The sequence below is a fragment of the Lonchura striata genome, chromosome 7 (assembly GCF_050655825.1).
Source record: "Lonchura striata isolate lonStrDom1 chromosome 7, ASM5065582v1, whole genome shotgun sequence".
Lineage (NCBI taxonomy): Eukaryota > Metazoa > Chordata > Aves > Passeriformes > Estrildidae > Lonchura > Lonchura striata.
In genome coordinates this window covers 18,613,070-18,637,587 of record NC_140709.1, presented here as the reverse complement: position 1 = coordinate 18,637,587, position 24,518 = coordinate 18,613,070, and the positions used below count along the sequence as shown (strand labels likewise).

Genomic DNA, 24,518 nt, shown 5'->3' with positions numbered 1-24,518 from the left:
AATTTTGTGGTCAGTAGTTTACAAGTGGCAACTAACTGTGGTTTTTTTAGCTGGATGCTGTTTATTTCTCTTCTTGATTCACATACATGCAATTTAGACAAAAAATGAAGCTATTCCCTGAATAGCTATTCGAGCTATTCAGGCTGGTGGCAGAATGTATCCCCTTGTAAACTGCCAGTTTGGCAGATAGAATTTACTTCAAATCACTTGGATTTTGGTAGTCCTCAAATGTCTTTCATAGTTTCATCTTTTAAAGCAAGTGAATAATTACTTGTCTTTGAAAAAAATAATGGCAGTAACTTGAAAATTCTTGAAATAAGTTGATTGAAAAGTCTTTCCTATCTTTTAGTTCACTTTCCACATGACTCTTTCTGACATGCAGCTTGAACTAATGTATTGATGCCACATGTTTTTCTTCTGTCCCATAATTTAATTAAAATTCCCTGCTTCTATAAGACTTTATTCTAATTTTAAACAAATTACTTGGAAGAAAATAAACTTGAAGTAGTGGCACTGTGTAAAAATGTTTTTTTCTTGATGGTATGCCTGATTTCTGTGTTCTTCTATATGAAGTGTATTCAACAAATAAAACCCAAAGCAAAAAGTAGGGAAAAGGCATTTTGGGTCTCTTATATATAGGTTTGATTTATCTTTAAGTGATACATCAAACCTATATAAGTAATATTTGACTTTTGGGAGCTGTGAATTAATTCCTTTCCATTAATTTCTTACGGCTTTACATAGTTGAATATACTAGATATCTAAATGAATACTATTTGTTTTAATTTACAGGTGTTATAATTTCAAGAAATGCTGTGACATATTTGAAGAACAACACTCACAGAAACTTCTGTTGTGTGAAAATTTTTAAAACTAGAATGGCCTTGAAAAAGACACCTAAACTATTTAAGACATTTTTTCATTGGAAACTTTGGAAGTTTAGCATTATTGTGTTTGTCTTTCTGGTATTTTTATTTTTATTACAAAGAGAAGTGGGTGTTCAAGATTTTAAGGATGAAGCAGGGATTGAGCCAGTTGTTGGAAAGAAAAGTCATGTATTAGGTCTTGTGTTAAATGCTATGAACAATATCAAAGGTGCAAAGCCAAAAATGCAGATAAAAGCACCCATTAGGCAAACTAAGGTTCCTGGAGAGAGACACTGTTTGCCAGGGTTCTATACTCCAGTGGAACTGAAACCCTTTCTAGATCGGCCCCTTCAAGATCCTAACGCTCCTGGAGCTTCTGGCAAAGCATTTAAAACCATCAACTTAAATTCAGAAGAGCAGAAAGAAAAACAGGCTGGAGAAGAGAAACACTGTTTTAATGCATTTGCAAGTGATAGGATTTCTTTACACCGAGATCTTGGACCAGACACTCGACCTCCTGAGTAAGTTGAAATGTGTACGTCCTGATAGTAGAAAAACTTCACAGAAATTCAGCCTACAAGGTGATTTGAGTACAGCAGTAGGTGATAGTTCAGGAAAGTCTCCTAGCTATACATAATGATTGGCTGTACATAGTGATCCACAGTGCCAAAGCCAAGAATGTTTAGAAAAGCTCACTTCGTTCATGGTTTTGAATTCAAAGTAACCGTATTTAAATAAGGTGTTCTGACTTTGCCTTTAAGGCTAAAATTTCTGAGTAACTTTCAGGAAGCCTGCTTAGTTTTACTTAGAATAAGACTAAAAATGGTTTCAGTATTTTTCCAATTAAAACACCACCCCTCACTTTTTTTTTAGCATTCAGTGTTAATAAAACGACATAATTTAATTTAATAAATTTGGAATGTAGGCATAATTTAATAAATTTATATTTGTAAACCATTGAACAAGGAATGGAAGATCTCAGCAGCAATCTTGTCATACTGAAGAATTTTTAAAATGTAGACTCTAGGACTTGGGGAGAGTGGGTTTTAGTTATGAGCAGTCTCTGTCAGTGTGAGATGAAATGTTGTCAGCCATCTGTGTCAAAAGTGGCATAACTTACTGAGCTGCTGCTGATACTCACGGTGCAGCTCACCACAACCTCTCCTAGAGCATAGCTGGGGAGGCTTTTCTTGCGTATTCTGTGGGGCAATGACTGGGGTTATTACCTTGGGGTGTCCTCCAGGCCCTAAAGCTGACAGGCCATAAACATTAAGTGTGCAACTTATGAATACAGCATTGTCATCTTGACTTGCCGTTGGATCTAACCTTATGTTTAGGATATGTCAGTCTTGAAAAACTGTGGGTTTAACATTGTATCCTTTGAATGGGGACATGCTGCCCTAAGGCTTACATAGCATTTCTAAAAAGCTTTGAAATTTGAATTAGGTTATATTTTTCCTTGCAAACTCTGTATTTTTCGAATAAATGTTCTTCTTTGTATACTTAGGGTTCAGCAGTAATGGTAATTTTTGAGTTAGCTCAGTCAGTACGTGCTACTCTCAATAAAATAACTTTTTTTCCTGAAGAAGGCCTGGGTATTATATAAAATTTACTCAAATGTGTGTGAGACAGAGGCAAAACTAAGTTGTTCAGTTCTTAGTCATGATACTTTAAAAAATATTCTGATCAGCTACTCTAGTTGAAGTACCTACCTTTGCACTCCAAAGCTAGGATAGAAAGCAGAAAAGCAGAACTATTTAATGTGCATAGTTATAAAGTTTTGTATTAGAAAGAAAAGTTTAAGAGTTTGAGTAAAAAATTGTCCACTTTGTAACCCCTGACACTTTCTAATTTGTAGATGTATTGAGCAAAAGTTTAAGCGTTGCCCACCATTGCCAACCACCAGCATTATCATCGTTTTCCATAATGAAGCGTGGTCAACTCTGCTCAGAACTGTCCACAGTGTGATGTACACATCTCCTGCCATACTGCTGAAAGAGATTATTTTGGTGGATGATGCCAGTGTAGATGGTAAGAAGTCTTCCTGCTTTTGCTTCTGTTCTTGTTTTTTTTTTTTAATTGAAGAGGTTAGGATTGCAGATAAATTAGCTAAGAGGATGTCTCTTTACCACTGTTGACTGTATAACAGTCTTCTAAGTGGTTTTGTTTCTTTCCCTTTTTTAAATATAAGATATCCCTCTCCCACCTTATTTTTCCAAAAGGTAGTCAAATATGAAATTCCTGTGCTCTGAAAGGTTTTTAAACCCCGTTTCTGCTTTTTCCAATTCTGATGCTGATTTGCCTGCATAACTGCTTGCATGACAAGTAGCATTATTATTTGTGTTTCAAGCCAATTGCAACTTGTAGAACAAAGTATCCAAGTATAAACTGGCCCAGACTTGTAGAAATTTGTATTTTATCATAGTGGTTGTCTTTATGCAAATAAATTTCATTAATATTAAGGGTAGTGTCTTTATTAGAAAGCAAAATTATTTAATGGCAAAATAATCTTCAATGGTCTAGCTGAGTCTTAAAAATAATTAGATATATACTTAGTGTGAACACAAATGCAAGTTCAAAAAACTTTGCAAGTCTGTATTGAGTATATTGAAGCACTTGGATGTGAAGTATGTTCAGTAGTACAGTTTAATACTAAGGATGGTCAGAATAAAAAGGATGATGTGGTATGTTTCATGAGAGATGTGGGTTTCTTTCTCAAAATCTGAACATTTAATTAGTTTTTTATATGGCTTCTGTTGCTGTTGTAAATACTGTAACTTTTGAAAACTGTGTAAATGTGCCATCATTAAACAAAGAATTTGCAGGTTCTGCGAATATTGTAAGCAGGAGATCCATTTGCTGTGAAAATGGAATTGATATTCAAATGGTTAATACTGCAGCAGAGATGGAGTAGCACGTCCTTTCTTGTTCAGAATTATTTTAATGTTCCATCTCCTGTTTTCTGCTGGTCACCTCTTCCTACACCCCTACCCTCAAAATACTCAGCCCCTAAAAATAACCTTCAGCAGATAGGAATTTTTATGGCTTTGACATTGAGATGATTTCTGGAGTAAGTCTGAGTTGTTTATATTGTTCACTTAATAGTGTAACATTTTGGGCAGTGGCATGTGTATACACTGGATATTCTGATACTGATTTCTCTTTCTAGACTATCTGCATGATAAACTAGATGAATATGTGAAACAGTTTCAGATAGTTAAAGTTGTCCGTCAGAAGGAAAGAAAAGGTCTGATCACTGCACGGTTGTTGGGAGCTTCAGTAGCAACAGGAGAGACCCTTACCTTCCTGGATGCTCATTGTAAGTGTAACTGTAAATATGTCAGGTCTGGTTTATAATGCTGTTGTCTTCAATTTAATGTTGCAGATTTTTTATGAATTATAAATGCTGGCAATATATAATATTTCCTATAGCTATTTCATATTATTGGAAGTATAATTAGCAATGCTATTTAAAAATAGTCCATATTGGCTTGCTGGACATGTTAAAACATACCCTATGTACTACTTTATAGCCAATTCAGCGTTCCCATTTTCTCCGCAGGTGAATGCTTTTATGGCTGGTTAGAGCCATTATTGGCAAGGATATCTGAGAATCCTGTTGCTGTTGTAAGCCCTGACATTGCTTCTATTGATCTCAATACCTTTGAATTCAGTAAACCATCTCCTTATGGGCATAGCCACAACAGAGGAAATTTTGACTGGAGTTTGTCATTTGGATGGGAGTCTCTTCCTAAACATGAGAATAAAAGAAGAAAGGATGAAACCTATCCAATTAGGTAAACATAATTTGAATACTATTTCAATCCTTCTGTTTTCACAGACTTTATCTTATTAATGATAGTTTGTAAATAAATGAGTTGTTCCAATTAATATAATCAGACATCTTAGCATCTTGCAGGTTTTTTGTAATACTTTCTTTAAGAACCACATTATAAAGCTTTCATAAAAATATAGCCTCATCAAGATAGTAATTTCTCTGTGTAACTTCTTCTACATACAGTAGAAATTGCCTATATTCCTAGAGGGGAGGCACAGAGGAGGATTATACACAGTTATTTTCAGAGACAGTACAATGATTCTGTCTCTTCATTCACTTTACTTGAAAGAATGACAAAAAAAAAAATGGTCAGAGCAGCCAGATACTAGGCTGATACAGTAGTGCATTTGATGATAATTGTACCTGCTTTGTCCACAGATGGGTTACTGGTCTGTAGGAGTTGTACTTGTGATCAATTTCCTCCATACAAAGAAAATTTGTTTGTTTTCCTGATGCTTTCTTTTTATGCCAGCAGTTATTAGTCTGAACAAGTTCTTAATAAATGGCAATAAACTGTCAAATGAAATTCTATGTGAAGATATTTAAGTGCTAGAAGTATTATCTATGCCAGGAATATGCATCACTGTAATGAAATACTAACAAGTGCATGGAAAACTCCTAGAACAGTTGCACCATGATTTCACGTCTATATTTAAAAAACCCTTCTGTCTTTCTCAGTAAAATTTTGTTTTTGCAGAACACCTACCTTTGCTGGAGGTCTCTTTTCAATATCAAAAGACTACTTTGAACACATTGGAAGCTATGATGAAGAAATGGAAATATGGGGAGGTGAAAATATAGAAATGTCTTTCAGAGTAAGTTTAGCTCCTTAATTAGCAATTGCCTCTATGCTGACAGTGTACAGGGAACTTGAAAATAAATTAGTATTAGATATTGACTCCCCTTCTCAATCAGCCAACTAGGACAAGGAAAATTGAATTACTAATTACCTATGAAATAAAATACAAACATGCTCACTAAACTGATTTTAATTTTTTTATAAATGTTTTTAGGGTTGCTATTTGAAATGTTTCCAGCGTTTCTATGATTATACTAGTGGTATGCCTGATATACATACTCTTGCTAGTGGTTTGATGTGTTCAGGCAAACAATAGTATTACTGAATTTTTTCCACTCCCTGAATTCTAATTGCAGTGTACTTACACACTAAATGTTATTATTAGGTATGGCAATGTGGTGGACAGTTGGAGATCATGCCTTGCTCTGTTGTTGGCCATGTCTTTCGCAGCAAGAGTCCCCATACTTTCCCAAAAGGTACTCAGGTGATCACACGTAATCAAGTTCGCCTTGCAGAAGTGTGGATGGATGAATATAAAGAAATATTTTACCGAAGAAACACAGAGGCAGCAAAAATTGTGAAACAAGTAGGTGGTGGTGGTGGTATTAGAAATCACACTTGCTGCGGTGAAAGTTTTGGTGAGCAAAAGTTATTTATTGACAAAGTATGTGAGGATTCTAGATATTTTAATCAAAAGACTGTTTAATTTGCTTAATGCTGTAGCCCCAACAGACATGAAAAAAACTAAGTTTTTTGGGTTATGAATGTTGATTTTGTATGGTGAGTTTTTTTAGTGGTGTTTATTTTCATAGCTTTCCTGGGTTGTTTGCATTGCGCAGGTACAGGAACTAACAGAAGAACATGAGAGAAACTAATGGATGTAGACAATGTAAAGTAACTTATTTTCTGTAGTGAAAAGTTGCTTAATATTCTTATTGAAAAAGCAGCTTTTGTTGTTATTTAGCAGCAGAATAAAAGTTACTTGATAATGGGTAACCATCCTGTCTCTGCCTAAAAAGTCAGTTATTTTCAAGTAAATAAATATGTGGGGCTGAGGTTGAGTGTTGACTTACTTATTTTGTAAGTTTTCTGCCCAGCTAGAATTCTAAGTTTTCTTTTAGAAGCTGTTTTTCCTCCTTCATGTGATAAATTTTTATGACTGTTATATCACTGAAAGCATTACATTTCCTGGGTATGTTCAGCAGCTAAACAACTGAATTTTGTTTGGAAGATTCTACATTGTACTGGGTATTAGGCTATTTATTTAATTAATCCAGTTTGTTTCAGCTTACAGTTTTAGTGAGATCAGTTGGCTTTATAGCTGTAATCAGTATGGTCTCACTTGGACTTTCCCACTTCATGGCACTCTGTTAAAACTTTCTTGGGACTAAAGATACTTCTGTGTTTTCCATCTTGCAATGTATTTTTCTTGCAAGTGCTTTGAAATGCTGCAGGCAGGATGTCAGTGGTGTTATGACACTGAAAGACAGCAGTAACTGTAGTAGTACAGCATTAACAAGAAAAAAATCAACAAAGGAAGCATAAAACTTCCTTTTACTAGTTTTAAGGAAGTTTAACTAGTTTAACAAAGGAAGCATAAAACTTCCTTTGTTAAACTAGTTAAACTTCCTTAAAACTAGTATGACACAAAATATCACAGCTTTACATATGCAAAATGAATGTTCATATATTTATCTTCCATCCTTCCTCCTTTCCTCTAACAGAAAACTTTTGGAGACATATCAAAAAGACTTGATTTAAGGCAGCGCCTGCAGTGTAAAAATTTTACCTGGTACCTCAGTAATGTTTATCCAGAAGCATATGTGCCAGACCTGAATCCTTTGTTTTCTGGATATGTAAGTTTAATTTTAACTACTTTATATATTCTTCATAGTCCAGGAAGTTTGCTAATCTCTTCTACTACCTTAGCCATAGCTTTTAGACTTTAGCCATCTTTAACTGCTCTACAGTTTTCTGTCACAACTCTGGACAAAGAATCTCTTCTGCATCCCTTTTATAGCTTTGTAAATAGCTACAGCTTTGTCAATAGCTGTGTCATTTTCATTTTTAATTTATGTCAAATGTCTTTTTCCTTGCCAAATAACTATAGACATTGCATTGCTAAAACAAACAAAAAAGTAATAGCTCTTAGCTTGAGGTGAACATGAGTTTTTAGCTTGTATCTACAAATAAAACTTCCCCTTCCTCCTGTTTTAAATATTTTATGTGTATCTCTTCAGACCGTGATTTGAATCAGAGTAACATTGTACAGAGCAGGCTAATAACTCCATAACATTGTACAGAGCAGGCTTTTAGTTGGAAAAGATTACTTGAGGAAACAGGATTTTTAGATTTCAGCATAGTAGAAAGTAAAAATGAAAGAACAGCTATAATTGTTGTTAAACTAAAGGTGAGTTTTGTCTATGACTGAGACAGTTTGAGTTTCTGTCATTCCACTGAGGTTTTTATCCTGACAACACCCTTTCTTTAGTTAAAAAATATAGGTAACCGCATGTGTCTGGATGTTGGTGAAAATAACCATGGTGGCAAACCACTGATTATGTATTCTTGTCATGGACTTGGAGGAAACCAGGTAAAATATTTAATACCTGATTTTTAGTCTCTCTTCTGCTGTAGCTTTACCGTATAAAAACTTTAATTTTAGAGAAATTGACTCATTTTTAATACACAATTTCTCTCTCCTTCTCTTTCTTCCTTTATTTTCTGTAACAGTTAATTCCAATATATATTTTAAAAGAAAAATTCCATACCACTCTTCATGTCATGTCATGTCTCTAATGTTTTAACTGCAGTATACAAATTCAGATTTCAGAGATGCTTGCACTGCTTCACTTGCCCTCTCTTTTCTGTGCAAAACCTTTTCATGCCACCCTTACTCCTGTCTTGTAAGTGTTGTCTTCTTAATTCTTCCTTTCCTTATGCTTCCTCCTATTGCTTCTTTCTGTGTCACCAGGACTCGCACTGTCAAGGAAGATGTTGGTTGGGATCCGGCCAACGGGAGACCAAGTGTCCAGGCCTGAGCCGCCTTCCCTATCACGCTTGCAGCCTCACAGTGTGAGGTCACAGTGGCCAATCCTGTACTGGCTAATGCAAGTGAATAATATGGTTCCATTTGTTCAAGAGGAGCTCTCTTTGGTCCATAGCTCTTGGAGGCAGCCGTGGTGCTCTCTTCCTTCTACAATATGATTTGCAATAGATGTCAGATTCTGAATCGTTCTGTCATTACTGTAACGCTAACAAAAGGAGCATCTCCTTCCCTGCCCAGAAATGCACAATTCTCTGTTTCCCTTAAAAGTGATCCTTAATAATTAAAGGTCAGCAAAGGTCTAAAAGTTTTTATTAGAATATAATTGTTACCTTATGGGGGAGAGGGTGTTCATAATTTTTTTTTCAATCTTAAAAGATATTCATTGATGGCACTGTGAAACTTGAGACATATAATTCTAGTCAGGTGATATGTTCTTCCTAATCATTTTTTGTGAGACATGGCATGTTATCTAGATTAAGAAGTACCCTATTATGTTAGCTTCTTACAGGATTGAATTTGGGGTTTTATTCAATTGTGGATTAATACTATTAGCCTTTTCACATTGTCACAGTCATTAATTTGGGAACACTGTAGAAAGACATTGTATTAAGAGATCTGCTGTATGCTTCTATTGTTCTCTTAAGTTATCTTGGGCTATACTAAAATTCTGTTCTTTCAAGTGTTATGTTTTTTGTCTTCCCTTCTGCTACAAAATAAGTCTGAATCCCTTTAAATGCCAGCTTTCAGAGAACTGATTTTGCTGGTAATGCTTAAGAGATGCATGTTTGCTTACTTAACCCTTCTTATTACAATGCTCTGTTTTCAGTTGTCCTCTGTTCTTTACCAGACTTTCAGCAGTGTAGGCTGAATATTTTCTATGCTGTCTTCTTCGTCTATATATTTGAAATGGGAGTAGAAAAGAGAACCTAGTTTTCAGAGCTGTACATCAGTTGTGTATTATTACATTTTAGAATATTGGAGGCTGGAAACATGCCCATCTCAATATCCAAAATTAATAAAGTTCTAAACATAGCTTTCTTTCAAATAACTATTTTTAGGGCTTGCAGAGATGTTGAAGTTCCAAAAATAAATCAGGACAGATTAAGTCAGCTTACCAGATGAAGAGTAAATTACTGTGTCTGAGAGCTAAATGACTAAGCAGGTCACTCCTTCACTACCTGTTTTGAGGACTAATGTTGGTCATAAAGTCTTAAGAGTCAGATTCCTGTTTGTTCCTCAGTGCTGTTCCCATTGTTTCCAAGGTAGCAAAGAGGTGATTGCTGACCACTGGAAAACAGAAGGCCAAGAAGGGTAACTGAGCCTGGCCTTAAGATTCAAAGGAAAGATATGATGAAGGTGGCTGACATCCAGAGGCAAGAAACAGTAGCAGTGAGATGTAATGTTAGGGACTCTGCTGGTAAATGTGGGAGAAAAGGAAGAGACCTAATGTTAGGTTAGGGCTGAAGGGGCAAAAGAACATCTGTGTCTGTAGCTTTTAGCTTTTAGAAGTAAATCCCTGTTAGGGTCAGACTTACAGGTGAGCCTTAGGAGTACTCTGCTGTCAGGAAATCATGGTAAAATGAACTCACAAAATACATGCTTATAATTTTCTAATGGTTACCTCACAAGAGGATATAATAGCATCCAATTGTTCACATTTGTTGTTTAGATCAAGCAGCAAAAGTTGGCATACAGCAATCAGCATCGTTTCATGTGGCAACAGAATTAAATAAAGATTTTTAGTTAAGAAATGCCAAAATTTAAGCTATCTTAAACTATCTGTACTCTTGAGTTTGTCTCCTTGAATTATATACTGTCTGGTTGGGAGTAAAATTTTGCATCACAGTACACATGCAGCAAAATTTATTTCCAATTTATACATACAAGTATAAATTAATATTGTATTACTACTGAAAACTGCTTTTAGTTTTGTAAACACTTTTGAACTGTCTATGTTAAAAATTAGAGGAATTATTCTGTAGTCTCAAAGTTTTTAATAAGAAACGTATTATTTTGTGTATGGGAATTTGAAAGGCTTAATTTAGTTTAATACTTTGTGTTTATTTACCAAATTTTTTTTTAAATTATTTAAATAGTACTTTGAATATTCTGCACACCACGAAATTCGCCATAACATTCAGAAGGAGCTTTGTCTGCATGCTTCCAAGGGACCTGTGCAGCTTCGTGAGTGCACCTACAAAGGGCAGAAAACCTTTGCTGTTGGGGAGGAGCAGTGGCTGCACCAGAAGGTACATATCCTGTGCAGTGAAATGGCATGTTTGTTAGTTAATTTTGGATTTTAAATAAAAGCAAAAGCGCCCACAAAACAAAAACACTGAAGCCAAAAATGTGTAAATTTCCTTTTAGCAGGAAAATGAAAACCTGAAAAGCAGGAGGTTTCAGTTGCAGATCAAAACTTGATGTCACTAGTAGGAATGTCACTTAAAAAACCAGTCTTTTAGTGTGTTTGTCTAGACATCCACCTGGAAGTCAGTTCAGATGTTTTGTATTTTAAAATATTTTACAAAATTTTCCTAGCAATGCAAGTTGGCACTTACATACTATTGACATATTTTCTAGCCCCCCCTGCACCACCTGTATGAGCTTTAACACCAGCTTGGGGGCAGAACTGTGGGGGAACTAGCATGTTCATCGTTTGTTCACTTTTCTTTTCCTCCTTTTTTCCTCACTTTAGGATCAAACTCTGTACAATGAAGCACTACATATGTGCCTTACAGGAAATGGAGAGCATCCAAGTTTGGCATCCTGTAATCCATCAGACCCTTTTCAGAAATGGATCTTTGGCCAGAATGATTAAGATATGATATTATAGGCCAGAAGCATTTTATTTAAAGAAAATAACCATTCTGAACTGTGATCATAGAGATATACTGGATTTTTATGTGATAGTTTAAATGCAAAATGTTTAAACAGTTTTCCCTCTGAAGTTGGATATAAAATGTGTCATAAGAGATTCCCTGGGAGTCTGGTATACCAAAGATAATTGGGATCCTGGTTATATTTTGTTTACAATATTTCTATGATAAGACTTTATATGTTGACCACTGATTTATGGATCCTATTAGTTCTCTTATCTTAGGGACCATATGTGGGGTTTTTTTGACATACTGTAAGTACTTCTGAAGAAGACTCATTTGCTCTGTAGTGTCATGAGAAGCTGTTGTCTACTGTCTAAAACCCAATACACTTTATATGTATGTTTTATGCTCAAGTGGCTGACTTTATTTTTTTTAATCATTTACTCCATGAAACTTTCTCAATATTTTTTAAGTTTCTTCACTTGGAAAATTAGACCATCAGGTCAAAGCCAAATAGGATACCATATTGTGCTCAGCTTCTAGAAAGTCAGTTGTTTTGAAGAAGAAAAAAGTAATTTTCACTAAAATACATATTTATGATTATTTTAAAGGAAAATCTGCTTTTTTGATACTAATTTTTTTTTTAGCCAAAACTTCCTGTATAGTTTTTTTATATTTCATTGACTTAAAACATTATTATAAAGTTGTATTTTAGTAGGCTTCTGAGCTGCTTAATATTCATACATTTTTTAAGCATTCTGTTATTTGCTGCTTTTAAATTACATTTTATCTAGAAAACTTCTACCGCTTCCTTCTAGTGATTTATCCAATATTTACCTCACAGGTTTCTAATGTTATCCATACGTAATTTCTTGTGCCAACACTTGTCTATTAATATTTTTTTCTTGTTTCTGTTTCCCCTTTTGCAAAGGACTGATCTCAGATTTATTAGTCTGAGACCTTGGCATTCCTAACTATTCTGCTAATTATAGAAAATAATATACCATAATCAAATATATAACCAGTTTTTTAAAACTTAAAAAGTGAAGACAAAAGTATTTGGCTGCATGATCAAATATAAAGCTGAGAATAAATTTGAAGGAGTGGGTATTAAAGGCTGAATAGGCCAAAAATACACTAATAATAAATCTGTTCTTTTGTCCTAGATTAAGTAATATCATTACAGATAAATGCTAACTTAAGTCTGGTGGGTGAATGGATGATGTAAGGTTTTTTTTTCTTTGTGGTGGGGAAGGAGCCTGTTCCTAATTTAATGGTACCTGACTAATGAATTCAGTTTCTGAATAAAAGCAAGAAAAATTCAGTACTTATAAGTCATCTAAAAGACAAAAAAGTGAATAAGCAAGGACCAGTGATAACTTGCCAGCAGCTAATTTATTTTTCAGACTTGGTAACGCCTTTGAATCGTGTCTCAGCTTTTGTGAGGCTTTTGGAGACACCTGTTGAGAGTATCCCATGAAGTTAAAGCAATATGACTTAAAAGAACTGGATACAAAGCGAACAGAAATTGTTGAAAAGACTGTACCAGGAAGGGTTATTTATGCCACTGAAACTGGAAGGTTGTGTAGAACAACACTGCCCAAAGATCTGCCTGTGTCCTCTGATAAATGTTTTCATTTGGTAATGGAATGCAAAGGATTATTACTTTTGCAGATCAAACCAATATTTGAAGGCCAATGCATGCACTTGATAAAATGGGGGAGTTGAGGAAAAATACAATGCAGGTCAGTGAGAAAATTGTTGAATATGAGTAGAGGATGGGAGATTGCACAGAGAGCAGCTGTGTTGTGTTGAACCTTGGGTATGGAATGGAAACTCAAGTTTCCAAGGAACCTGTTCTAGAAGACAAGGTATTTAGCATACCAGTTTAAAAGTACTTGTTCTTTTAGTTCTCAGTTCATGTTAAACAGAAGATGCATTATTTTTAATATCACTAAAGGATAGTTAAAGGATAGATCTGAAATTATCTTTTAGGTCACAGTTACTATTGCACTTCAAAATATTTGTGTGTGTGTGTACATATGTAGGCATCATATAATACTAGAAGAGCAATAAGAGATCTCTAAATATGACTAGAGGTTTAGGAAGTTGGATTTGGGTGGGTTTTTTTAAGCTAATAAAAAAGCAGCAGCATCTTCTGGCTGTTGATAATTTTCTCTTGATAGTGGCTAATCATCTCTAATCATTAGAAAGGCTTGCAGAAAAGCAGTGTGTTGCAGAGGGGTTCTCTGGCTCTTTTATGTCTTTTGGGTTTTCTTAAGCCAGAAGTCTTTCAGTAATGTTATAATGCCCTTCTCTGCCCCTGAGAAGGGGACAAAGGTGAATCGTTATTTTACACAGCATGTAAAAATTGGTACCTCAATCACATGGCTGTATAAACTGCTGAAGGTTACTAGAGCAGCTGGCATCAGTGTTAACCTCCATCTCCCTCTGCTCTCTTACACATCCTGGGATAATCACAAGTGCTGTGAAAGGCTTCACTTCAGGCCAGGCCAGCTGAGCCATGCTCCCAGCAGGATCAAGCAGGTCCTAAACCTTTTGGGACTTCAGGGCCTGTGGCTCTGGGTACTACTGCCTGTGAATAACAGGTCCCCTCTGGTTGCTTTGTGGTTCCACCTGGCTATGACACCATTCACCACAGTGGGAATTTGTCAGCCCCACCATACCTGAGGATTTTTTTACTCACTCTTGGGAATAACTGCTGCTTTACTATAGGGTGAGTATAGAATAATGTGAGTACTATTAACAGATCAATTTACAAGTGTTGAATCTTCCTACTTCTGAGTGGGCATCCTGGGATCTTGAATTAGAACCTGTGCTGAAAGTTCTATGTTTTATCAGTATGGTTTAGCAAGCCCTGGAGCAGCCCTTTTAGCCACAGTTCATGGCAATGCCAAAAGCAGTCTAATAGCAAATATGGTCCCAACAGACCACTACCAAGTGATACCTTAATTCCTCTGAGGACTTTTTTATAATCTAGAGCACAACATCTCATCTTTATGGGTTTTTTTTAAATACAAACAGTTTAGCTATACGTAATTCATATAAGCAAACTTAAGGACAACTTACTTTTTATAAATGTGCATCTCAGTTTGAACAAATATCAGAATAAAAAGGTAGCAGAGATTGTTATTTTCTTAATGAAGCTATGATGATCATCTGTATTCAAAATAAGCAGTTGTCCTGAAATTTAGCAGTAGTCTTTGAATGTTGCCATTGAAGCGATCTGATGTATAAAATTACTGCAAATTGTCCACCAGAGAGAGCTGTTGCAAAATTTAATTCCAACAGCTGTTTCATTGTTTCATTACCTTATTATGAAAATTATAGGTACAGATGAATCAGATACAGTATTTTCCTGGCCAAAGAAAATTGTAGGTAGTAATATCATTAAAGGGCAAATGGATATACCTAAGAAGGCATTTCTGTTTATTTAATTTAATTGGCATACAAATATTTAGAAACAAAAGAACACACACACAAAAATTCCACACAAACTGCTTCTCCTATCAGGAATGGGAGAAATGCTTGAAATTGCAGAGTGCCTTTGGAGGCTCTGCAGGTGTCAGGGAGGAGGTGCAGTACTAATGCCAGCTCTCTCAGCTGAGAGAGGCTCTCAGTGACTGCACAGCAGAAATGAGACGCACAATGCACTGGCAGCCAGGATGTAACATAGAAACCTGGTTTACTTCATTGCAAACAAATGGACAATATATATTGTACAATATATAATAAAAATACAGCTGATACAAGTGCCACTAATTAACAAAAAAACTAATGTTAAGACTTAAAAATGCTTATTTTTGTAATATATACACTGCAGTAATAAGCCACAATAAATACATCAAATTTCATCTCATTCATAATAAATACCGAAAATATAAATACAGAAGAATACAGTTAATTTGAATAAATTATTACAACATAAGATCTAGGTTAGGTTCTGTTGAATATTATTGTAGCTTATATTACCCTTTGGCATCTTTGATGTTACAACTTGTTTAAAAAAAGGAAATTAAGGAAATGCGTAGTTCATGAAGCTTAAAATTATTTCCATATACAGATTTTAAGATGAAATTTCTTTCCCTTTGTTTCTTCAAACAGTTTAAAAGCAGCAGTCCAATTAAATATCTTGTTTAACTGTTGAGACCTCCATAATTTTAGTATGCAAGATCATCTGTAATGGAAAATGTTAAGTACATAACAATTATTTTTCTCAGAAATTAGTAATGTTAGAAGTAATGTACAAATTACTGCAATTACACATTTTTACTAGTCCCATTTGAATGGATTACCTGTCTGAAAGACCGTCAACTTAAGTGCTTCTGAGTTTATGCCATAGTGTACTATTTACCAGTTGCCAACAAAAATTTCAAAAGCAATTTTATATTCTTGTGGGGAAATATATATATATGTATGTATACAGAGAGAGATGAACTTGCTAAAAGAGAGGGTTGGACTAGACAGTGTGAATGTTAATATAGTCTGTTAAAACACTTTAAACATATAAAAGGTGTGTTTTTCTGTTTGTGTTTTTTACAAATTTTATATTAGAAATTGAAACAAATCAAAACAATGCAACTGACATGTTTTATGTTAACAGGTATCAACGAGCACATTTGTATTCATAGTTTTATTTGTAAAAGATTATTACACCAGAATGCAATTTAACTTAATAGATCAACTTTACTAAGACAATTATACAGGCTGAGGATCTTAGGAACAGTTTCGTAATCTACGGATTTTGACTATTTTTGCACTGTTAAATGTCTAGCGCTTATTTGACATCAAACACATTTTAAACATATTTCACAAACTACACTTCAGACATATTTCCATAGAAGTGCCTACAATCATTCAGTTAAAAGAAGTGCCCAGTTATTAAACCTTGTTACTGGGCATTTGAGACCTGAAGTTGTGGTATTTGTGTGAAATGGCTTGAAAAAAACCCAGCATGCTTGTTTTTGGTTTTAAGAGAACCAGCTGCCAGTGCACATCATGATCTTTTCAAGAAGCTGAAAGCTGGTGCTGAATCTGTATCTGAGACTCACAAATGGTTCTTTACAGTGATTCCACCACTACCCCAGCAAGGTTAACCTTCATCCACAATCCAACCCAAAATTTCATTCTTAAAGAATGTATTTTAGAAGTTTAAGGTGGAGAAACCTAAAATAATTACATTCCATAATATACTAAGCCTCATTTGAAAATGCCAAGATAAAATGCTGGTAAAAGGACATTTTGACTTTGCTTTTAGCATCTCTTGCTAGCTGAGAAACTGGGTATATAAGAATACGTGCCTGGGAGCAGAGTTAACTAAAATGATTTTGGACCTGTCTTTGAAACTGCCATCAGCAAAGAGTGACATGGTAGCAATGCTTCTAGGGTGCTGCTTTTTAGGTTTTTTACCCCATGGATTTGGATAAGTCTTTTATTTAATGGCCACCTGTGTAACTCTGGTCTGGAAAACAATGTCATTTCCTGTTTCCACTGAATTCATGTTTGGTTACAATATATTAAATAACAGAAACAGTATTTCAATCTAACATGGGCAAAACTTGTAGCGAATGTCCGTATACTTTTCCATCCTTGCTGTGAAGAGATCTGAATTTGCCTTTTTTCTTCTGTTGTGTTTTTTTTTTTTTAATACGCTTTATTTTTCCCTTTAGAAGAAAAATAAGCCTCATCAATTTGCATCTTGTTTTCATCTTTCTTTTCCTCTAAACTGTTCTTTCTATCCCCCTACACTCACTCAAGTGTTTGAAGACAAAGGATTATCTTGGTCCTTGTATTAGAACAATGATGCACATTTTTATCTTACTGTTTTCCCTATCAAGAAAAGCCAATCCCATCTTCATGGTTTGTTGGAAAATGAAGTTAGAGCAGAACGTACATGAGAGAAAAACTTAACTTGGGTCTACTGGACATTCATTCATGAAAGAGAAGTGTCATTGCTAAGCTCCAGATTAAAATAACTGTGTTAATAAAGTACAAAATCTACCTTTTGTCTTTTCTTTTTTTCCACCCCCAGCCTTGGATGAAGGACTATGATCTCAATTGAGAAGGTGCAACACAGAGGATCAAGAATATGGTTCTCCAGTCAGTGGGACCTTCTTGGGGGGGGGGTGTCTGTCTAACCTTAAACACAGCAGTAGGGCAATATATATTTTAACTCTAAAATCACGGGACAGCCTGGTTAGGAAGGGACCTGAAAGACATCTAGTTCCAACCCCCCTGCCACTCACTAGATCATGTTGGTCAAAACCCCACCCAGCCTGGCTTTTCAAGATCTCATTCTAATCACAAAGAACAGTAGAGTTGCCCTTGTGCTAGATTTTAATGGAAAGGTGTTACTTTTCAAAGTCAAACACCAACAGGAAGGAAGGATCTAAAATGAAAATACTAAGGCTGCAAAACAGGTGTTTCATAAAGTGGATGTTCATATAAAGTAAAACCAGCTATTAGGATATCAGCTATTGGTATAAGCTATTAGGGTACCAGAAAAGTCCTCAAAGATGTTACAACTTTTGTCCTTAAGCTACACTCTGGTTTTGTTAGCTATAAAATTAAAAGCTGCCTTGGATTTAGGGGAGGGAAAAGGAAAAACTTGTGAAGAACTCAAGTGTTTGTACACTCAGACATCTTTAAAACTACATTGCACTTCTTCATCACTTCACAGTATTTGCACTTTGGATTTGACACTTCTTGGAGAAAATGGACATTAATTTGCACATTGACAATGATTACACAGAATAACAAAATTAAGAATATTAAAAAAACTTTGAAATACTGAAAAGGCAAACACTGAGATTTCTCATACCAAGGAACATGTACTAGACTCTGTTTTGAAAATAACAGTTTTCTACCATTTTAAAAAAATAGTAATCACATTTAGTATTTTAGAAATAAATTCTATAGAATATATTCTCTGAGTTAATTCTAGATTTTCAAAGTATTTTACATCAACTGTCCTGCAACCGTAATAAAGCAAATGACAGAATTACTCTTTAGTCTCAGCGGGAAAGCGTAACACCCCAAAATGCTTTTGGGCTTTCTGTGTCATCCTCTTCTGTTCCCAACTGTTTCAGGAAATCAAACAACTGGCACAATGAACATCAGTTTATAAAACTCATGAGCTGTAACAGTGGAGACCCTTATTTAACAAATGCCATTTAAAAGGATATCATGGGTCTGTCTTGCTTTATGTTTGAGTAAGGACACCTGCATTACTATAGGAGCAGCCTAGACAAGGAGTTTCAACTGAGAGGATTCAGCTGGCAAAAGAAGACAACATGCAGAGGAGTAAGACTGCTTGTTGCTGCCAAGTATGGTGTTGCAGGAAAACTACAATCTTGCTGCTCAAATGTTAAGCACTAGACAGGTAAATGTATAGTCAACACAGCTTTTAGTGTAATTTTTCACTGTGAAATTTACTTTTTAACTTCTGCTCATTAATCCAGTCTACGGAAAGGAGAGCTCATTTCAGCTGTGTTTCACATTAGTGAAAAATTTCTGCTTACTTCTGAGCTGGGCTGGGCTTAATGTGGAAAATGGCAGTACAAAAATTTAGTTATGATGCCAAAACACAAGAATAAAATGGTATTTTACCTGTTCTATAGAACTATGTTTTATCACGGTATCTCCAAGTACATTACAAACCAGAGCACAGAGAACACGATGACACAACATGACAAAGGCAAATTCTCCTCTGTCTGAGCCCAGGATCTCTATCCAGTGTATTACATTCCTGTTAGGAACTAATAAAACCCTTTATATCAGTTTTGCATACAAATATATGTATATGATCTTTAACAAAGCAGCTGTGTTTGTCAAGGCAACGTGATCAGTTTATTAGCAGATTTACTGAAATGAAACAGCCAGATCAGGTTAGAAACTGGATCTGGCCTGGGATCAGTCAGCAGTCTAGTGAGTAACAGCACCACTAATCCACACTGGAGTCCTGCAGCACCTGGACCAAAGGCAGGATCCCACTGTTAACAGAGCAGGGGAGCAGCTGAACCTTATCTATAGCAAGTCATAGTTACTATGGAGTGGAACCAATGGCATTAGAATAAAAAAGTCAACTCCAATTATGATTCAGTAGCAGGAACTTATGTAAATGAAAAATTGCAAAGCTTTACAAATCTAGACTTTTCTGATCTAAGTGGCATACAGCTCAACAAAGAATACGAGAAGCTTCTACTGACCAGCTTTTAATTTTAAGGATGTTTGAATGGACATGAGTAACAGCTCTTAAGCAACAATTGCAATTGCTGTAATTGTGCCAACAAAATTCTAATTCCATGTCTAACATCAATTAAAGCTTTATATATATTTAACAGTGCACCTTTTTCCAAGAGAGGTGAAGTTCACCTTATAGGCAAAAGAGCATCTGCTTTTACATGCTGTTCCAATAATGGTCTGTGTGAAAATTCCAGTTTGTTTCGAGAAATACTTTTGTTTGACTCATTTTTGTGAACGATGCAATATAATCACAAATATGTACCAGGCTTCTCAGCAGTGTTTATCAGTAGCCAGATATCTTGAAAATAAAGCTGATAAAGACTGTCAGTAATGTAGATATTTTCATAAATAATACGCTGTGTTGATTCAGAAGCAAATACTGCTGCTTATCATTTAGTAACATAATACTTTTATCACAAAGAAACAGCCTACCCAAAATGAAAGGACTGGTTATCAACATGAATATTAACCAGCTGGGAAATGGGACACAGCATGTATTATTATACACTAGCCCAGAAAATAACACTAAAATATTTTCCATCCCATGACTTAAGCCTGCTTTTCCTTAAATGAAGAGTATGGCTTTTTGTTCTAAAAAATAAATCAAAGTTTAATCAAGTGATGGGAAACAAGTGATTCTCAACTGATTTCTACATCCTACTCTAGATTTCAGCTAAATTGACCTACCTGTTTTGGTCAGGGTTTCAACTATTTTTTTTATCACTCTAGTCAACTTATACATGCTAGAAAAGGCTTCAGCTTTGTTATTTGCTGGCATGGATTTGGCTTGGCAGCAGGTTTAACCTCTTGAAAAAAAGAGTGGCTACATGTTTCTTCCTCAGTATGAGTTTATCTATTTTAGAAAGCATGGTGGTATTATTAATAGTAGCTACCAGGAACTCTATGAATTATAAAGAGACTTGACTTTATAACTTACTGTAAGAACTAAAGTAGATTTCTTTACTTTGTATCTTGAGACTAAATAGTGATCACAAAATATATTGCACCAAAAGAAAAGTATTATTAGTCAAATTATCACCACCCAGTCAATTTGGAATATTTTTTCAACTTAAATCTTCATTCTGCACATTTTACTTTGTGACTCCCAGAAATGAGCAAACATGGGGAAAGAGTGTATCACAAATGCTTTACATAGTTCCCACTCCCTCTACTTCTCTCCTACAAGGTACTGCCTGTTATCCTACGCTGTAGGCTTTAGAGAATTTGGCTGTATTGACCCCTGATGCACCAATGGCATGGAACATACACATCCAAATACTCCAAAATTTTTACAGATGCTAGTATTACAAAGGACTGAATCAGAAATCTGTGCCAATGGTAATACTAAAGAACCATCACCTCAATATTTAAAGCTAGCTGAGAAGTATTTTGTAAAATTAATAACTTACTGTGCTTGCTGATATTATTAAAGATATTTTTAATGTGGAAAGCACAGGGGCCAAGAAAATAATTTCTTATTGCTTAGTAAGGGCATGAGTAACAAAGCAAAAGATTTAATTTAACTTTCCCCTGAGAGAAATACCCCAGTAAAGTGTGTGGCTCTCCAACACAGTCTGAAGTTAAAGAGCTGCTACTCATCCTCATCTACTGTCCAGCTCAAGCAGAAGAGATTTGTGCTTTTGGTGCTGGTGTTAAGGGAGTGCCTAAGTGAAGCCCACTGTTAAAGAAAGACCCCTATATACACAAAGACTTGATATATTTGCCCTTAGAATATCTTGAACAGAATAATTTATTCTTAAGTGCAGAACTTTAAGGACTAGCACTTTTCTCTTTAAAAATCACGGGTATTTGCTGTATGGCATTGGAGAACACAGGCACTTACCTGGATACTCAGCCTTAGAGAGAGAGACTAGAGTGGTCTGTGACTGTGAGGAACAGAGGCTGTGGAATTGCTGAGCCAGGTAACCAACATGAGTGTGCTTTCCCAGGAGATGGAATACTTTGCAAGTTTGGAATCCAGTCCCTAGAGAACTAGACTTTACAATGCAGTTCATATAAAACATGTAGGACTTCTTGTGGAAACAAATAAATAAAAAACCTTTCCAGCTACTACATGGAGTAAAAATATTTTGCTAATTTAGCATAAATACGAGAAATCACTTTGCCCAGATTTCATATAAAAACAATTAAGTTAGCTCTTTTTTTTTTTGAAAAGCGTATTTTACATCGGCAGTTTTTCTACTGGAGTACTGTACATGATTTAAAGAGCTTCTAACCAGAAGAATCACTGTTACAGAGATAAAATTTACACTGTGTTTACATGCACACTGTTAACCAACTAGATTTGACACAGATAAAAACTAAGATGCTGATCCATATTTTGACAAACAAGACAGACCTACATTTCAACTACTTGTATAAATGAAATCTCAGTATTAGAAGAACAAAAATGCTGAAATAGATTTTGAAATCAAAATAAGGCAGTGCAGAATTACCAGTGCAGAGAAAAGCTGATTCCTATGCCTCCTTTTCTAGACAAAAGCAAGGTTGTTTAATAAATTAGTTTCATTCCTATTTAAAAACAAGTGGATTACAATGTAATGGATATCCATATGATGCACATGTTCTTTTGTTTGCAGACTTTTGTAGATACAAAATTTCTGATGCTATTTTTCCTCACTGAATGGAGTGTTTCCTAATAAGATCAAATGGTACTAAATTTCAGATACAATCAGAAGTCCACAAAAGCCAGTCTTGTATGTCATAAAAATTTAGGCAATCTAGACACTTTGACTTTTTCTTTTCCATGCTTTATTTAAACTTTGATCAGTAAGGCTCTTCTTTTATAAATTGCATACTGACAAATTCATAAACTGGCTTGGGAGAAATGTACAGGTTTTTTTACAGTGAATTTTAAGATCTTACATTGCCTCAGGGTCTGGAGCTATGGCATTTCTCCGAAGAGGTTCACAGTTCCCGCAGTTCCCACAGTACTGCAAAGTGGCACTAAAGTGCGTAAGGATCTGAACGGTGGCTGGGCTGAAGGTGCTGGGTGAGCTTAAGCTACTGCTTTGCCTTTATATACAAGATCATTCTTCTTTGGGGAGGGGGTACTAGTTCTGGAATGCCACTGATTTTAGTTTTAAATGGAGGATTGTCTACCTTTTAGAAGATGTGAATACCCCCTTTCTGACTCTTCTGTTTTTCAAGAACAGTAAAAGAGAAAAATAGTACACTCTAAAAATGTGTTTCAAGATGATTTATCAGAAATAGTATTAGGAAAAAATAAAGAAGAATACAAGGTACTCCAGATGAAAAGTGGACATGCTCTTCATAAGTAACTATGGATCTTCTGCTCAAATGAACGTGCTGTTCACTTTTATCAAAACATGAATATTAAACTACCATAAATAAAATACAAACAGTACAGAACAATTAGAACTTTTTTTTCATACAGTAGTTATTTTTACATTAAACTTACCATCAGATATGTTGAAAATTAGGACTCTAAACATGATTATTTCAAAGTATCATTTCTAACAATCTTGCACAGGCCCGACAGTCAAAAACATGGAAATTTTGATTCAGATAGCTTGGCAGGTTTCACATACGTTCATAGGCAGGCTACTTTGAAATATGTTGGGTGCATTTTTTACTTATCTGTTTTATTTTTATTAAAAAAATGGTTTGATTATTTTTATTTAAATCTTTACATGAACTGGTTTTGTGCAATACCACTGCCAGTGTAGCTTGAGAAAACAAAATGTATCTGGAACATTGACTAGTCCAAGTATTGTCTACCTCTTAAAAAAGTTTCTAGGAAAATCCAATGGGAGTGAATTTTAACACAGGAAGTCTGTCCTAGAATAATTTAATTTTAAACAGGCACCGTCTCTACCACTGGTGATTTGATGCACTCTTCGTGCAGTCTGCTCTTTTCTGGGAGGTTTAGAGAATTCTCAGCAGGGTGCTCCTGCACATGACTGTCACCATTCAAAGCTGAAACAAAGCCATCTTGAGAAGGACCTTTCAAGTATGAGTGAAATTCCACTGGTGGGTGACTCGGCCTATGCTCAGTGTACAAACTGTTACAGGGAGCACTGGCATCCCCTTCAGAGGATGAGCAGCAAACAATCACTGAGGGGTTTGCAGAAGGGTAATGAGGGCTGCTAAAAGTTTCCTCTGATGGCCGTGTGTAGTCAACAAACTGTTCTGAAGTCATGTTGTAAGGCACCAGAGAAAGACTACCATTCTTGACAGCATCCCTTTCTGAGTAAGTCTCACCGATCTGGTTAGCAGTGCCAGCAACGTGGTTCTCTATTTGGTAATACAGAGTTGAAGAGTTAGTATAGTATGAGGCATTTTTAGAGTGGTTTTCATGCACAGCAGTTCCATCAGAGTAGCAAAGGACAGAAGGAAGAGGCACCATATCAGCATGGGAGCTCATACTTTCTACAAAATCATCTGCTTTTTCTTCCTCCTCATCTTCCTCCTCATCTTCCTCTTCCTCTTCATCATCATCTGATTCACTAGGGGCTAAACTCTGGGTACTAGAATCTGTAACTCCACTACAAAAGCTACTCCCATCTTCCTCTTCCTCCTCTTCCCCTGGGCAGTCCAAGTCCTCAGCTGACTGAGAATGCATAACTGTAGCCGGGGGTTCGGTTTCAATCTCAAAATTTTCTGCAATCGAATATTCAACTGGATGGGGTCCTGGACTCATGGAACTACTGTGTGCACTTATCTCAGTGTGACAGCCATTGAGTGCTGGAACTTGCTGCTCTCTATTTTTCTCCAATTCAAGTTTCATTATTGTGTGCAAAAAGTGAGTCCGTACACGGATAGGGTTAAATTCGATTCTACCTGCTGTATTGCTACACCCTTCTTTAGTGCAACCACATGGAAAAGACATACGATCCAC

At 35.6% G+C, this 24,518-nt stretch overlaps 2 protein-coding genes across 6 annotated transcripts in view; one reads left to right on the top strand and one right to left on the bottom strand.

The window, feature by feature from the left end:
- GALNT3 (polypeptide N-acetylgalactosaminyltransferase 3) overlaps positions 1-17,391 on the top strand; it is a 24,197-nt gene extending 6,806 nt beyond the window's left edge. The window contains exons 2-11 of the mRNA XM_085584351.1: positions 793-1,387; positions 2,725-2,897; positions 4,036-4,185; positions 4,429-4,663; positions 5,402-5,519; positions 5,889-6,089; positions 7,228-7,359; positions 7,995-8,096; positions 10,649-10,801; positions 11,248-17,391. Of these exons, the coding sequence (XP_085440477.1) occupies positions 879-1,387; positions 2,725-2,897; positions 4,036-4,185; positions 4,429-4,663; positions 5,402-5,519; positions 5,889-6,089; positions 7,228-7,359; positions 7,995-8,096; positions 10,649-10,801; positions 11,248-11,370 (1,896 nt within the window). The 5' untranslated portion in view covers positions 793-878 and the 3' untranslated portion in view covers positions 11,371-17,391. The remainder of the gene's footprint in view (positions 1-792; positions 1,388-2,724; positions 2,898-4,035; positions 4,186-4,428; positions 4,664-5,401; positions 5,520-5,888; positions 6,090-7,227; positions 7,360-7,994; positions 8,097-10,648; positions 10,802-11,247) is intronic.
- The window catches only part of CSRNP3 (cysteine and serine rich nuclear protein 3), a 101,564-nt gene continuing 92,099 nt past the window's right edge, over positions 15,054-24,518 (bottom strand). For all 5 annotated transcript variants that reach the window (XM_021528589.4, XM_021528588.4, XM_021528591.4 and 2 more), the window contains one exon: positions 15,054-24,518. In XM_021528589.4, coding sequence (XP_021384264.1) covers positions 23,475-24,518 — 1,044 coding nt within the window. In that variant the 3' untranslated portion in view covers positions 15,054-23,474.